The sequence below is a fragment of the Phaethon lepturus genome, unplaced genomic scaffold (genome assembly GCF_000687285.1).
Source record: "Phaethon lepturus isolate BGI_N335 unplaced genomic scaffold, ASM68728v1 scaffold54676, whole genome shotgun sequence".
NCBI classification, from domain to species: domain Eukaryota; kingdom Metazoa; phylum Chordata; class Aves; order Phaethontiformes; family Phaethontidae; genus Phaethon; species Phaethon lepturus.
In genome coordinates this window covers 1499-14935 of record NW_010547965.1, presented here as the reverse complement: position 1 = coordinate 14935, position 13437 = coordinate 1499, and the positions used below count along the sequence as shown (strand labels likewise).

Sequence of the window (13437 nt, the reverse complement as noted above, 5' to 3'; positions counted from 1 at the left end):
GAGCCGGTCTGTGGCAGCTGTAGCACGTAATAACCCATCGGCAGCGAAGCCAGGGCTTAGCGCCGGGCAGTGCCACGGGAGAGGAATCGCAGTCATCCAGCGCCCTTGGCTTAGCACCGAACGTGGACCTTCCGTCTGGGAGCGCTGCCCTTTGTTTTCTGGTTTATCTGGTGTTTGAATGAAATTCTTCCTCCTTTTCTCAGTTGTACCCAGGGTCTCATCTCCTCGGTTGATGGAGGGGAGTCTGGTATTTTTTTAAGTCTCTGTTACCTCGTTTGGGGGCTACGGTAAGGAGTGTGTTCTTCCAGAAAAATATTAATCTTCTGTTTTATTACATGGGCTCCAGCAACCGGATCCTGGATACCTTGTATTGCTTAGCACATTGGTCTGGATTTAATCTCAGTGATATTACTCAGTTTCTGGGAAGGAGGTGTGTTACCCGCTGCGAGTGAGAATCTGCAGCTGGTCCCATGGGACTAGTGATGATGTTCGATTTTTGTTTTGTTTTGGCTTCTCTCGGTCCCATTGTGTCTTTTGAAAGCAAAGTTCAAGACCATAGCCACAGGGGTTTGGGTGCTTTTTTTTTTTTGTCGTCGTTGTTGTTTAGATGCCTCTGGAAAACTCAGCTCTTCAGTGCAAGCTGCCATTTCCAGCTGAGCCGCAGCATTCATAAAGGAAAACGCTAAAAAGGCACAACAGAGCGGGGTCAGATGCTGACCTTCACGAGAGCTTCGGCAGCCTCCCGGGAACATGCTGTTTGCTGGCAGAGAAGCAGCACCTCTCCTGGAGGCTCTGGTTTACCTGTCGCCAGCCTTTGGGGGTTCGGTGGTTGTACTGGTTTTGGGATTTGGGACTCGCAAGTAGTTTGTTTTGCTCTTTAATTCTCAGATTGGCCGCTTGGTCATTGGGCAGAACGGCATTCTCTCCACCCCGGCGGTGTCCTGCATCATCAGGAAAATCCAGGCCATCGGTGGCATCATTCTGACAGCTAGCCACAACCCCGGTGGGCCCAATGGGGATTTTGGCATTAAATTCAATATTGCCAATGGAGGTAAGGTCGCTTGGTTCGTTTTGATTTGCTTTGTTTCTGTTTGGCCGTTTCTTGTGTTGACCCCAAGGAGCCTAATTTAACTGTCTTAATACCACAGAGGTTCAGTGCCCTGAGCAGTGGGTTTCCCTAAACAGCAAATGATTGATCTGCTCCTCTCATACCCTGATATTCCTCTCCAAGGGAGGTATTCCCAGCCCCATATGCTTTACTGTACTTCTGAAGCACACTTCTCTTGCAGTCTGATTCTTTAATTTCTTCCCCCTTGAATGTTTTATCTTGCAGGTCCTGCTCCTGAAGGTATCACAGACAAAATCTTCCAAATCAGCAAGAAAATTGAAGAGTATGCCATCTGCCCAGATCTCCAGGTGGACCTGAGCACCATCGGGAAACAGCAGTTTGACTTGGAGAACAAATTTAAACCATTTACAGGTAAATGACTGTTCTTCCTCTTGGAAGGTTTCCTTTCAGGTGGAGTTAGTGTCGACCTGCCATGAACGGGCAAGGACGTTTTGTATTTCTGAAGGACAGACGTGGCCATTCGGACTCTCATCTGTTGGATGAGCCAAGCAAGGACTTCACTCCTGGTCACCCTGGCATTGTGGGTTTTTTTGGGGGGTGGGGGGGTTTTTTTGGTTGTTTTTTTTTTTTGCCTGCATCTTACCTTCTGTAGATACTTTAATTCTATCATTATTTCTGTCCTACAAAAGGTTGTACTTCAGTAGGTAAATCTGATTCATCAAGCTTCACTAAAATCAGAGACCGTTTTGTCTGTAAGGCTACCATTAACATGTACGTGTGAAACCAGCATCTCTGCAGTTAAAGTGCATTTTCCTGATTAAAAATTACAGTGTTAGTGTTTAGTCTTTGTAACTCATTTTTTTCCCCCATGGTTTCATGTCTAGAAGTTCTCTCTGTGAGTGGGAAAGCCATTACATTTCACACGTGACTTTTGTCAGTTAGCAGTGAAATGTGAAAATACATTAAAAAAAGACTTTTGAAAAACACTTACTGCAAGTATTTTTTTACCATCTCCTGGTGACCCGTGCTTGTAATTAAAAAAAAAAAAATTTCAATCAAAAGATTATAGAATTTGGTATTTCTCTCTGTCCCCATTTCTGTGTAGTGGGATTTTTATGTTAATAGGGTTTTCAGACTCTGAGGTGCACAGTTCCCGTTGACTTTGGTGGAAATCGGAGATCTGTTTTTATTTTTTCCCCTTCCCACTTTCCAGGTAAGTGGAGTGGGGTTGAGGCCTCTCGAAAGTCGTATGGGGAGCTGTAGCTGGGAACAGTGCTTGTCTTAAGGATCTTGTTAGTCCATTTGGTCTGTAACCCAATTAGCAGTGACAGCCTGTAATGAAGATCTAAATATAGGACCGTTATTATTGTCTTTATGAAATGGTTCTATGGGATCTTCAAAAGCTTTATGCTGAGCCCTGGCCCTTTGCACTAAGGACTGTCACTGCTGCGTGTAGCAGAATTGTTTTTCTGCAGAGTTCAGGCTCCGAGTGTTGGTCGCTGTTTACCTTTTTTTTTTTTTTTCCAGTGGAAATTGTGGACTCAGTAGAAGCTTATGCGAATATGCTGAGGAACATCTTTGACTTCAGCGCGTTAAAGGAACTACTTTCGGGGAAAAACCACCTGAAGATTCGCATAGACGCTATGCACGGAGGTACGAGTGGGCTTGGGTTTGGGGGTGCTCTGCCACCTACTTCAGAGAGAAAACTTTTTTCTGGTATTTATATCCATCTTTTGTAAATTTGTTTCTTGTTTTGCAACATGTTGCTTTTTTTTTTTGCGGGCAAACTTTTTATGGCATTATTTTATTTTCTTTTGTTTGGACTTGGGAGGTGTTTTGGGGTTCGGGAAGGCTGCTGTTTGGCTCACACACGTCCGTCCACACCTGAGAGACAGGAGGTTAGCGCCGATGCTGTGATCCGAGCTGCCCTGGCAGACTTTGCGTCAGTCGATCTCCCATGGCAGTCACAGTTGTTAGGCATGGTCTGCCCGTAGAAACTGGAGTACAAAAATGGCACTATTGGACTGCTTTATATAATTTAATATATATGCCAAGCTTGTGAGTGTCTTTCAATAGACATTTTCAGGAGCACCCTAACTTTCTTAGCATCTTGTTTCTCTTGTCTCCAGGTCATTCCCAATCTTGTACTCACTTATTTTTTTTATTGACTACATTGTTAATGTTTGAGAGCAGTAAACCCTGTCGTACTGCTGGATGTCTGTGAATCACACATGCATTTTCTTCTGTTAAACGGGGCTGTCGTACTAATACCTCGGTGCACTTGGGGTGTAAGCCTTTCGCAGTGGGGTCCTCACTCACACGCTGAGCCCCTGGCGTAGGCTCATCCTCCCTTCTAAACCGGTGAATGGTCTCACTTATTTAGTGGGACAGCCCCTCAGTGGAAAAGCTTGCTTTGGCAAGAGCTTGTCTTTCTGGGTGGATCGGGCTTAAGCACACCTATGTGCTGCTTGGGGCTTTTGGTGCGAGTGCTCATGCTTTAGTACCAGAAAGCAACGGAGCTGGTGAGGGGCCTGGAGCACAAGTCTTATGAGACGCGGCTGAGGGAACTGGGGGTGTTCAGTCTGGAGAAGAGGAGGCTGAGAGGAGACCTTATTGCTCTCTACCAACTACCTGAAAGGGGGTTGTGGTGAGGTGGGTGCTGATCTCTTTCTTCCCCAAGTAACTAATTTCTTTATTAGTTAAAAAAGAAAAATTTCTTTACTGAGAGAGTGGCCAAATGTTGGAACAGGGAGTATTCAAAAAACGTGTGGACGTGGCACTTTGGGTCATGGTTTAGTGGGCATGGTGGTGTTGGGTTGACGGTTGGACTTGATGATCTTGAAGGTCTTTTCCAGCCTTAATGATTCTGTGATCTGTAAACCATATAAACTGACTCAAAGTGAGCAGACTGGAGGCCTGGGTGGTGACGTGGCTGGTGCAGAGCTGCCTGAGGGTAGAGGTTGACTCGTTTCCTCTTCATGTTTTGCTGTGATAGTTGTGGGCCCTTATGTAAAAAAGATCCTGTGTGAGGAGCTTGGAGCCCCAGCAAATTCAGCTGTGAACTGCACCCCGCTAGAGGACTTTGGTGGTCACCATCCCGACCCCAACTTAACCTACGCGGCTGACCTGGTCCAGACCATGAAGACGGGAGAGTATGACTTTGGAGCTGCCTTTGATGGAGACGGGGTAAATGGGCTGTTCCGTATTCACCTTTTTGCCCTCTAGTTGGTTGTGGGGGAGTGGCCACTAAGCTGCTTTTAAGCAGAGGAGGGCGAAGGCGAAGACCTTTTTTTCCTCCCTCTCTCCTTTCTGTAATTGCGAATAGAAGTGAACCTCTTGCTGCAGTTTGCCACCATGGCAATAGTTGGCTACTGTGTTAGTAATGAAGTCCAAACTGTATTTAAGTAGCTTTAAGGGCTGTGAAAAATCAGCAAGAAAGTGAAATACTCTACAGGTGTTGCTATTTAACTTTTTCATAACTCTGTATTTATTTCAGTGCAGTCAAAAATCTCTCTGAGTGGTTGGGTTTATAGGCTGCGCCTGCCAAGGAGAACAACTTCTGCCATTGCAGCCTTTTTGTGCTAAGCAGGGGTGAGAACTGTTTCTCTCTTGTCTTCACCAGGATCGCAACATGATTCTTGGGAAACACGGCTTCTTTGTGAACCCCTCCGACTCCGTCGCCGTCATCGCGGCCAATATCTTCAGTATCCCTTATTTCCAGCAGACCGGAGTCCGTGGCTTTGCCCGGAGCATGCCCACCAGTGGGGCTCTCGATAGGTAGCATCTACCTCTGTGTGCGGTGGTGGAGGGGAGCCCTGCCAAGGAGAGGGACTGTCCTTTTTTGTGGTTTGACACGTGTCTCTAGTGGGGTGTGAGCGCATGGCCCGCCTGAAGGGTGAAGCGGTGCCAGGACCGCTGCGGGCTGGCTGCCAGGGGAGTTGCATGAATGAAATCCTGTCTGGGAACATGGCAGAGCTGGGCTGCGCTCTTGGCTCTTTTTCTCTACAGATAAGCCCAAATAAATGATCCTACTCATCCCCACCCCCCCACCCCCCCTTTTTTTTAATTTGATAGTGATAGTTTCTTTCTTAAATGCTTTGAGACCTACAACTTAAAATTGCTTTACAAGACCTATGTGTTTATATCTGTTCTTTGGTGCGCATCCCACCCCATTTCCCAAGCGTTACACCGGGATAAGGTAGAGGATTGCTGTGCAAAGAGTTGTTCGTTGTAAAAAAACGAACAGTGGCATGACCTGCCTTCGGTGTTGCCCCAAAGGAGACGCTTGGTAGCAGCTGAAGCTCCTGTTGCAGTATTTCACCTGGGAGCGCTAAGGGTCCGGCTGTGATGTGACTTTAGCCTTCTTACCTTTGTAGGGTGGCCCACGCTACAAAGATTGCTTTGTATGAAACTCCAACTGGCTGGAAGTTCTTTGGAAACTTGATGGATGCAAACAAGCTGTCTCTGTGTGGAGAGGAAAGTTTTGGTACTGGTAAGTCAGCGTTCCTGGTTTCACCAATGATGGTATTATTCCTCCTCTTAGATCTTTATTGTGCTGGGTAGCTTGGGATTTATCTTTCATGTGTAGTTCTTAATGCTTCTAAAATAATAAAATTGAAAAAAGCTTCGCAAGAATCACTGGTGGAGACGAACACAATGCTAAAAGTTTTATCAGGCAGGAGCTGGTTCTCCTTTCAGTTATTTAGGAAGGCGTATGTAGATACGCAGGAAGTTTAAGGGCCTCTTTACTAGCCCGGTCATTGAGTCTGTGGGGATTAAGTGCAGTGTTAAATGTATTTTTCAACTCTTGGTGGCCAGGAAAACCTTCTAAATGTTTTCATTTCTGGAAAGAAATATGGTTTGGAGCATGCAGTTTTATTAGGGAAGGTTTCAGGTCACTATTAAATCTCTGAGCTTAATAGGGCCCTCGTTTTCCTGTTCTAAAAACAAGGTATGATTTATAAAGTTTAAATTAACACTTGCCTTTGAACAGTCTAAGCAAGTTATTAGGTTACTGAAAAACAAAGTGAACATCTTAAGGAATTTACTAGGGGTGTGCACGTGACACAAAACTATTATTTGTGCAGGGAAGTTAAAGTGAGCAGATTTTGCTCCGCATCGGAGCGGCACACTCAAAACGCCGGTGTTCCCGGGAGGCCTCGGCAGTTTCTGAGTTCTCCCGTGGCATCTACCACATGGTTTTAACATCCTGACTGTGGAAATGGGACCTTCCCTGCATGCAAGAGGTCAGCACCTAATTCATGCGCAAAGGCTGGGTTTTACCTGGTCGGAATTCTCCCCAAGATCTTGTTTTTCCCATTCTCTGAAGACCTCTGAAGATGGGGGGCAGCTGGTAGGAGGTGCAAGGCACAGGGTCTTGAGGGAATTTAGGTTGGATGATTTCAGACTCAAACCTTGTGTGTTTTCATTCCACCACCCCGTATTTCAGAAAAACATTTTAGCCTGTGCGTGGCTGTCTCAGAGCAGGGATGGCCTTAAATCTTGAAATGCCTGAAATTAAGTGCTTTGTGGAACTGGGGTGCAGAATGTGATGTGACAGGATTACTCCAGCTTTTCTGTAGCTGAGGAAATGGCATCACAGACTCTGGTTGAAAGCAGTTTGCTGTGGGGCCGAAGCGGTCTTCGGTGGCGATGCTTTCGCAATCAAATGCTATTCTGATACACAGGGTTTGGCCTCAGGTTGGAAGGAGAGGGGAATTTCAGAAAACGTGGTACCTCTGTAAAGAAATCGGCAGTAAAGAACGATTTTTTGGAGTTTTGCCCTGAATGATTTCAGTATGCGTTAAGTTTATGTTCTGGACCTTGGCTAATGAGAGGGCAGCAGCATTTCAGTAAATAAATAAAAACAAAAAAGCAGCAAATGATTCATGGAGCTGCTGATAGGAGATGGTCTCTAATGAGCAGCTCTCTAAAATTGTTTCCATCTTCTATCGTATGAGCAATGAGCTCATAGTTTCTCTCCATCCCCCAATAGGTAAGAGACTTTACCTCACAAGTAAAAGTGACTGATTCCATTTGCAGCAGGGGCTGAGAGAGAGGTTTGAGACTTTGGCCACGCAGCATCACATCTGAGTGGTCAGGGACTACAGCAGTTTTTTGGGGGCACAGGTTAAGAAAGGGCCTGGGAGCATTGGACACCCCCGGCGACGCAAAGGGGGTTTGTCCATCTGGCAAATGCACTTTAGGGAATGAAAAGGGACGAGGCAGCTTGTTTGATAGTAAGTTAATGAGGAGTTGTTTGGAGCCGGGCAGAATGTGAGTACTGAAGGGGAGAGAGGTGAAGGAGCAGCCAAATAGACCCAGTAAAAATTGAAACAAACTGTGACCCAGTGGGACCGGAGTCCAGGAGCAATTAGAGTAATGTGACATGACAGAATTCCTGCTTGCTTTCTTGGGTATTTTATTCCAGCAATAAGCTGATACATCACATGGGACTTCTGTTTATGTAGCAGTCCTCCCCATCACCTCTCTACAGCTCTCTCCACGGTAAAGGACCGTGAGGATAATTTATCGCCGCGTCCACAATAGTGGGATTTGTGTAAAGCGCCACATAACCCGTGCCCCAGCCCCCAGCCTTTTTCCCCAGATGATTGCCTACTCTGGCAATTCTTGAGAGGGTAAAATGGCAGCTCTGGAGCGTTCCCTGCATTTAGCAGGCGTACCCTGGCTCCTTGGGATTTCGTTAACACCTGTTTGGAGGTTTTCCAGAGCTCAAAGGATAAAACTCAGAAGTTGTGCATCTGCAGAGCGGAGCGCCCAACTCGCATGGCAGAAGCACGGAGTCTGGGTCGGAGGTATTCTGGGCTGGCATTTGATCCCTCGATTAATTTAGGCGCTCAGGGTGCTGTCTAAGTTGCAACACCCTCTCGGGTTTCCCGAGGGCCTGGGTGCTGTGCAGTCCCTGCCCCACCGCTGCTGGGTCCAGTGTGCCCCCAGGGCCAGGCCAGGCTGGCCTCTGACGGCCTCCTGCTCTCCTGCAGTGCTTGCTTTGGAGGAGTCCTCTTCTAGCCAAAACAGGGTCTCTTACAGCCGTTCGGTGCCTGGCGTGTGGGAGCGAGAGCCGGCATGAGGCTCTTTTCTGGTTGCCGCACGTGAACGAAGTCCCTCCTTGCGGTGCTGTTTGCCATCCAACAAGCTGCTCTTCTCTCCGTTGCAGCGTAATTTTGGCGTCGTTAGGGTTTGGCTTCCTCAGCGAGGGCTGACATTTTTCTTGGTGCTCAGCCAGAATATGTGTTGATCAGAGTATGCTGATCTGGCAGACAGTGGGTGACAGCTGCTTGAAGGGGTTGATGTTAGTCCTTCCCGAGCTGTTCCTTTGCATTTGCCCTTTTTTTTTTTTTTTTAATGACCTTTTTACTGTTCATTCCCCATTACTTCCTTGGGAACAGAATTAAGGATCTGTGAACAATGAGTGTGTGTGTTAAAAGGGGCCGAATGTTTTATTTGGGCTATAGCTAAAAGCAGATGATATCTTGAACCGTTTTAACAATACAGCAGGGATCGAGCTCATGAAATGCCTTCCATTTGTGAGCTTGTACGGCTGCCAGTCGGATGGAGGAGAGAAGGCAAGGTAGGGCCATAGCATAGACTCTCGCATGAAAGGAGGTGGGAAGTGGGATTCTGCTGTGGCTCTCCGCAGGCTCCGACCACATCCGTGAGAAGGACGGGCTGTGGGCTGTCCTGGCGTGGCTGTCCATCCTGGCTGCCCGCAAGCAGAGCGTGGAGGACATCATGAAGGATCACTGGCAGAAATACGGCAGGAACTTCTTCACCAGGTGGGGAAAGCGCTCCTGACGCCTCGCACTCGCCTCTGTCCTGCGCACGACCCTCCGAGGTCGGAGCCCCAAGCGCTGATGGTACTGGCATGGGCTGCTGCAGGGCTGTTCCTGCCTCCTTATGCTGTTTCTGTCCCGCTGCAGTAATTTAAAAATTCCCCGAGCAGTTTGCTGCAGTATGCAACATATCTGGGTTAAATAAAACAGTGGGTATTCAACTGACCCTTTCATGATGTCCAGTGTAGGGCTTGTTATTCTTGACGTAGAGTATCAAAGTCTGCACGTTGTATATATGCAAGGTATCTTTTTAATGGAGATTTTTTTTTTCTTGCAAGAGTCTTTTTTGCCATTGGAACAGTATGTTCCTTGAAACCACAAATCACAAGTTAATTTGTAATATCTTCAGCGATGGCAATGTCCTATTGAGTGGATGCCCTGCCCCTAGGCTGTTATTTACCTGGTTGAGTTTCTGTCCAGTCCCAAAATACTCTTAATTTAAACTGCAGTAGATCTGGAAGATGAAAAGGGAAGGAGTGAGAACCAACCTGCGCATCAGCAGAGATGGGGACGCCATCTGGAGCAAAAGCGTTAGGCAGAAATCTTTCAGCTTGGAAGACCTACATGAGAATTCTGTTTCAAATTGCCAAATGAAAGAACTTGCCTTTTCCTTTTTTTCTTCTTCCCCCCCCCGCCATCACACCACAAAGCCAGCATACATCTGAGGCATTTAAACCTGTGGAAAAAATGCCAAAGTCTAGAATAAAAAGGCAGTCTTTTAGCACCAGAGGTATGTCTGCATAGCAAGCTAAGGGCAGCGGTAGGCGGGTCAGCAAGCCTGTACGTGCTGCATCTAGCCATCCGGGCAAATAAAAGCGGCGCAAATCACACTGGCAATCGGAGTGCAAAGGCTCGGATCGCGACGTGTGCTTCAGCCGCTCTCTGCTGCCTCTCTTACCTGGGTTAGTGAGATCAAAGCTGGCACTGGTATGTTATCACGGGCTGCAGTCACGCCTGCATTTTGCTGTGGGGATGCACACGAGGATGTTCAGGCAAAATTGTTATCGTGAGGAACCTGTTGAGATCCTATCGGCAGGATTAAAATAAATTCTTTGCAGTCGGCATTGTTGGAGCCTAGCCCTCTGTCTTCAACCTGTCTAGCGCAAGACGGCACAATTTGCGCTTTCATCTCCCCTGACGCGAACGCCTGTAACAGGTTGCAGTGTATCCCATGGATTTGTATTGGATCGTAGCTATACTGCTGCACGCAGACCCTCCTCTCTTTTCAGCCTGTCCTCTCCTCCAGGAAGGGAGTAGAGAACATCTGTGGGGCAGACCGCAGTGTTTAAACACGGGCAGCACGAAACATTGCTACTTGTTACAGCCTCCCCTTCCTAATCTTTGTTTTGTGGTGACTGGCTGTAGATATGACTATGAAGAGGTGGATGCCGATGCAGCTAACAAAATGATGAAGGATTTGGAGACTGTGATGTTTGACCGCTCCTTTGTGGGGAAGCAGTTATCATGTGGTGACAAAGTCTACACGGTTGAGAAAGCTGATAATTTTGAGTACAACGATCCCGTGGATGGAAGCATCTCCAGAAACCAGGTGGGCATAGCCTCGCCTGGGCTGAATGTGACCTCAGAGCGGTGTTGCGCTGTATATTTTGGGCTTAATCTTTGTCCCTTGCGTTTTCACCTGCTTTAAAGCCAAACGTTGCATTTGTCCCTTGGAAAATTTTTTCTGCATTGTGTTTGCTGGTGGGATCCTGCCCTGCGTGAGAGAAATTGCTGCCTTGGAGAGGGAAGGGTCTGGAGGCTGCTCCAGCCCCAGCAGGGCCCGGAGGGGGAACAGAGCCACCCCGGAGGGGAAGGAGTGACGGAGCTGAGTTGAGGGGGATCCTTTGTGTGACGGGTCAGCAGTTGAGAAACGGGTTGTGCCGAGAGAAGGGTTGAAACCTCTCGGGAGCACGAGCCACAAACCCTCCCGTTCAGGTGTCGTCTCTAGCACCAGACCCCCGGGCTGCTGCAAGAGAACCCTCCCGAGATGCGTCTGTCCCTGGGCTGACGGCACTCCTCGTGCGTGTGTCCCTAAGCGCAGGCAGCAGTGCAGGGCAGCCCTAACAGGGGTTGGGTTCCAGGCTCCAGAAGTCACGGGGGTTATTAAGTACACGTGAGATGAGCAGCCTGACACCAGAGATTACTGAAATAAAAATGTCCTGTAGATGGATTGGTTTGACGGCACAATGTAGAAGCATAGTAACTGGCAAGGAATAATGGAGAAATCTTGCAGGAATCATTGCCTTGCCTGTGGGATGACAGGGGCATTTTCTTTACGTCCTGTTTTCGTGGAAGAGCAGTGGGTTGGTAATGCTGTGTCCGGCAGAGAATCAGTCCCTGGCTCTTGTTTCCAAGCAAGCGCGGGGGCGAGGGACCTGACAGCAGCAAGACGCTTCGTGTTGAGGAGCTCTAGCAAGTTCTCCAGCGTGGGTGAGGAGGGACACTTGTTCTTCCAGGAGCAGGGAGAGGATAACGGAGGAGCCTGCTGGGGCTCCCCAAAGAGTAGGAGCTCTGGGATCGTGCAGGTCAGGTGCAGCCATGCTGGGTCTCATGGAAAATACTTTGGGTACCCGAGAGGCTCGTAGCTGAGAGGCTCTTCTCTCCTCCTCTCTTACCAGGGCTTGCGGCTCATCTTCTCTGATGGCTCCCGCATCATCTTCAGGCTAAGCGGTACTGGCAGTGCTGGGGCAACCGTGCGGCTGTACATCGACAGCTATGAGAAAGATGCTCAGAAGATATATGAAGACCCACAGGTAAGCATTGCATCTCAGTCCTGCCACTGCCGGCTCCCAGCCTTGCTTAAAGTGTGAATCTTTGCTTAGCGCTGCTTTGCTTAGAGCTATGTGGAGGTGCGAGGTATTTTGGAAGCAAGGGCTTTGGTGTCTTTAATCCCAGTATAAATAGATGTATTAAACAAAAAAGCTGTGTGTGGAACAAGTGCTGCTTATTCAGAATCCCTCACAGCTGCTCCCGCAATGGCACATTAGTTTTCCTGTTTGTTTGTGTTACATCTGTGGCTGGTTGCAGGTGTGAGAGGACACTGTTCCAGTCCTGAAGTGACCTTCTCATTGAAATGTTGCATCACTAGGGATAGAATGACCTCATTCCTATACCGAGTTTGGGAAATACTTGTTCAAAACAAATTAATTGAGGGTAAAAGGATGTAGTCATATGTAAGATGACACTGACCTGTTCTGTACTAAGTTTAATACGTGTGCTTTACAGCATCATTTAACAAATGCTGTTGACCTTTCCTGTAGGCACTGGTAGGAAGAGCATCCTCATTTTATATTCCCCAGCGAAGAGTCTTTGAGCTCTTTTTGCATAAGTTACTATGCCATTGCTGACAAAAAGACTGCAAAAAGCCCACGTTCTGAGAGGCACACACTAAGCTTGCGATTTAACCGTCCTGTGCCGATGGTGCAGCGGAGTACGGCACAGCGAGGGTGGCAGCAGCAGCACCAGAGCTGTGCTTGGGCTTCCTCTCCCAACCTGTGTGCGGTCATAACGCTGCATCCCTCACCGCGCCGTTCCTCTCACTGGTGCTGCAGCTTGTGTTGCGAACCCAAAACAGTCCTTTGATCAGCAGTGCCGAGCTTTGGGTGTCCTGGGATGACACCAGATGCCCGCGAGGTGGCCGTGATGTGCACAGGCTGTGCGTGCCGCTCTGCTCCGTGGTTCTGAGCCGTCTCTTCTCTTTCTGCAGGTCATGTTGGCACCTCTCATTTCTATTGCACTGAAACTTTCACAGCTTCATGAAAGAACGGGCCGCACCGGTCCGACCGTCATAACATAAAGGCTTGGTCTGACGTTGTGCTGGAGCGCACACCGAGTGAAGGAAGTCAGCCTGTCTCCCCTCTTCTTGTCAAATCTGTCACTAAAAGAGGAATATTAATTTTATCTCTGTATTTAAGAACACTATTGAACTGCTAAGGATAGAAAATAAAACCCAGCCTCTGTCAACACTTTGTGTGCACATTGCTGTGCTGCTTTTCTGCATCACACAGCACTGCTGGCAATTTGTGTATGGTGCTCATTAGCGCAGCCTTTTGGTTTAGCATATGTCCTTTTTTTTTTTTTCCTTAAACAAAAGGCTCTAGAAATAACAAAGAGACTAAATTCTTCAGTAATACAGAGGCTTTTTTCTATCTTGGAAACTTTCCTGGAAAAGAAGCACAAATACTTTACCCTTGTCTTTTAGATGTTGATGTTTCTGAATAAGCAGTGGCTGTGTATTAAGGATGAGTATTTTTCGCTTATGTGGATTTTTCCCTTTCAAAAAACAAATGATGTAAATTAATTTCCATTTGCCTTCTGTATAAGAAACAACTCACAACACACCCTCCACACCGAAATGAGCAGTAACAAGCGTTGCAGGATATTAAAGTGATCTGGGCTACACTTACTGTTCAGTGCTCTTTTATTTTCTTACATCATGATGGGCTCCCTTTTGAAGAATAGAAGATTGTTTCGATGAGCTCATTTGGTTGAACGTGGATGGTAAAATCCTTGGAA

The 13437-nt window shown here is 47.5% G+C and overlaps 1 protein-coding gene across 1 annotated transcript in view; it reads left to right on the top strand.

Moving 5' to 3' along the window:
• PGM1 (phosphoglucomutase 1) overlaps window positions 1-13034 on the top strand; it is a 16245-nt gene extending 3211 nt beyond the window's left edge. Inside the window, exons 2-11 of the mRNA XM_010289792.1 lie at window positions 889-1051; window positions 1334-1480; window positions 2597-2722; window positions 4065-4255; window positions 4692-4846; window positions 5446-5561; window positions 8730-8865; window positions 10288-10471; window positions 11541-11675; window positions 12629-13034. Of these exons, the coding sequence (XP_010288094.1) occupies window positions 889-1051; window positions 1334-1480; window positions 2597-2722; window positions 4065-4255; window positions 4692-4846; window positions 5446-5561; window positions 8730-8865; window positions 10288-10471; window positions 11541-11675; window positions 12629-12718 (1443 nt within the window). The 3' untranslated portion in view covers window positions 12719-13034. The remainder of the gene's footprint in view (window positions 1-888; window positions 1052-1333; window positions 1481-2596; window positions 2723-4064; window positions 4256-4691; window positions 4847-5445; window positions 5562-8729; window positions 8866-10287; window positions 10472-11540; window positions 11676-12628) is intronic.
• The last annotated feature ends 403 nt before the right edge of the window (window positions 13035-13437 follow it).